Below are 1,140 nucleotides of genomic sequence, written 5' to 3' on the forward strand. Positions count from 1 at the left end.
GCTCAATCTCAAAAGTTGCCGCCGAGGTCAGATGGACACGGCCTCAAGGGCAGGACATGACATTGCAGAGGTGGGGACAGAAAACAGCGCCCAGCTCAGGACTCACCAGGCTGGGCCAGGCAAGAGCTGCTGCCTGAGAAATGCCCCAAGGGCTGGGCCAAGGCTGTGCCGCCCCTGCGGGAGCAGCATAAAAGCCGGCCCAGCGCCTCTCTCCCTGCCACGCTTCTCCTCAAGCCTTCTCCTGCCTTCTCTGCCCACCACCAGGTGAGCCTCCAGCCCCTCACAACCCCCTCCTGCTCCTGCCACACCGCCCCCCTGGCCCCTCTCGGCCAGCACGCTCGGACCCAGCCTCAGCAGCCCTCACGCCTCCCCACAGCCCCACACCAGCCTCCCCACTGACCAGCCCTCCTGCAACACCGCCCCGAGCACCCCCACCGCCCCCACCTGCCTCACACCCCTCTCTGCTCTCACCTTCTCTCACCTTCTCTTGCCTGCCCTCCCAGGGCCCCTCCACACCACACCCATGGCCTGCTACGACCTCTGCCGCCCCTGCGGACCCACCCCGCTGGCCAACAGCTGCAACGAGCCCTGTGTCAGGCAGTGCCAGGACTCCACCGTCCTCATCCAGCCCTCCCCCGTCCGTGTCACCTTCCCAGGGCCCATCATGACCTCCTTCCCCCAGAGCTCCTTCGTCGGATCCACCGCAGGGGCTGCCCTGGGCACGGAGCTCAACGTCCAGGGACAGCCCATCTCCGGTGGCTTTGGGGCCGGAGGCTACGGCCTGGGCTATGGCCGTGGCTTTGGCTACGGCCTGGGAGGCCTGGGCTGCTACGCCAACAGGGGCTGCTCTGGCATCTGCTGAGGCCCCAAACAACTGCCCCAAAAGCAACCACCCGGGATCTGGGAGTCACCAAATGGAACATGGATTCATCTCCACGCCAAGCCTCTAATGGGCTCAGCCCTTCCAACTCCAGCTCCTGCTCTCAGGGCTCCAAGCAAGGAAGCAGCCAAGGGGCCAGCCCGCACTGCCTGCAAACATGGCCTTGATCGTGGGGCTCTGGCAAAATCAGCTACAACAAAAATACCTCGGCTGATGGTTGCCTTACTGCACCTCACACCAGATCCCTTCCATTGTTTCCT

General features: G+C 64.6%; 1 protein-coding gene across 1 annotated transcript; it reads left to right on the forward strand.

Moving 5' to 3' along the window:
• The first annotated feature begins 317 nt into the window (after positions 1-317).
• On the forward strand, positions 318-862 carry LOC135414823 (feather keratin B-4-like). Its single transcript, XM_064656103.1, has one exon. The coding sequence runs from the start codon at positions 524-526 to the stop codon at positions 860-862; it is 339 nt and encodes a 112-aa protein (XP_064512173.1). The 5' UTR covers positions 318-523.
• The last annotated feature ends 278 nt before the right edge of the window (positions 863-1,140 follow it).

Source organism: Pseudopipra pipra, chromosome 1, assembly GCF_036250125.1.
Source record: "Pseudopipra pipra isolate bDixPip1 chromosome 1, bDixPip1.hap1, whole genome shotgun sequence".
NCBI lineage: Eukaryota > Metazoa > Chordata > Aves > Passeriformes > Pipridae > Pseudopipra > Pseudopipra pipra.

Excerpts from the sequence above, each read along its gene's own strand:
- LOC135414823 (XM_064656103.1), top strand. The coding sequence starts at position 524 with ATGGCCTGCTACGACCTCTGCCGCCCCTGCGGACCCACCCCGCTGGCC.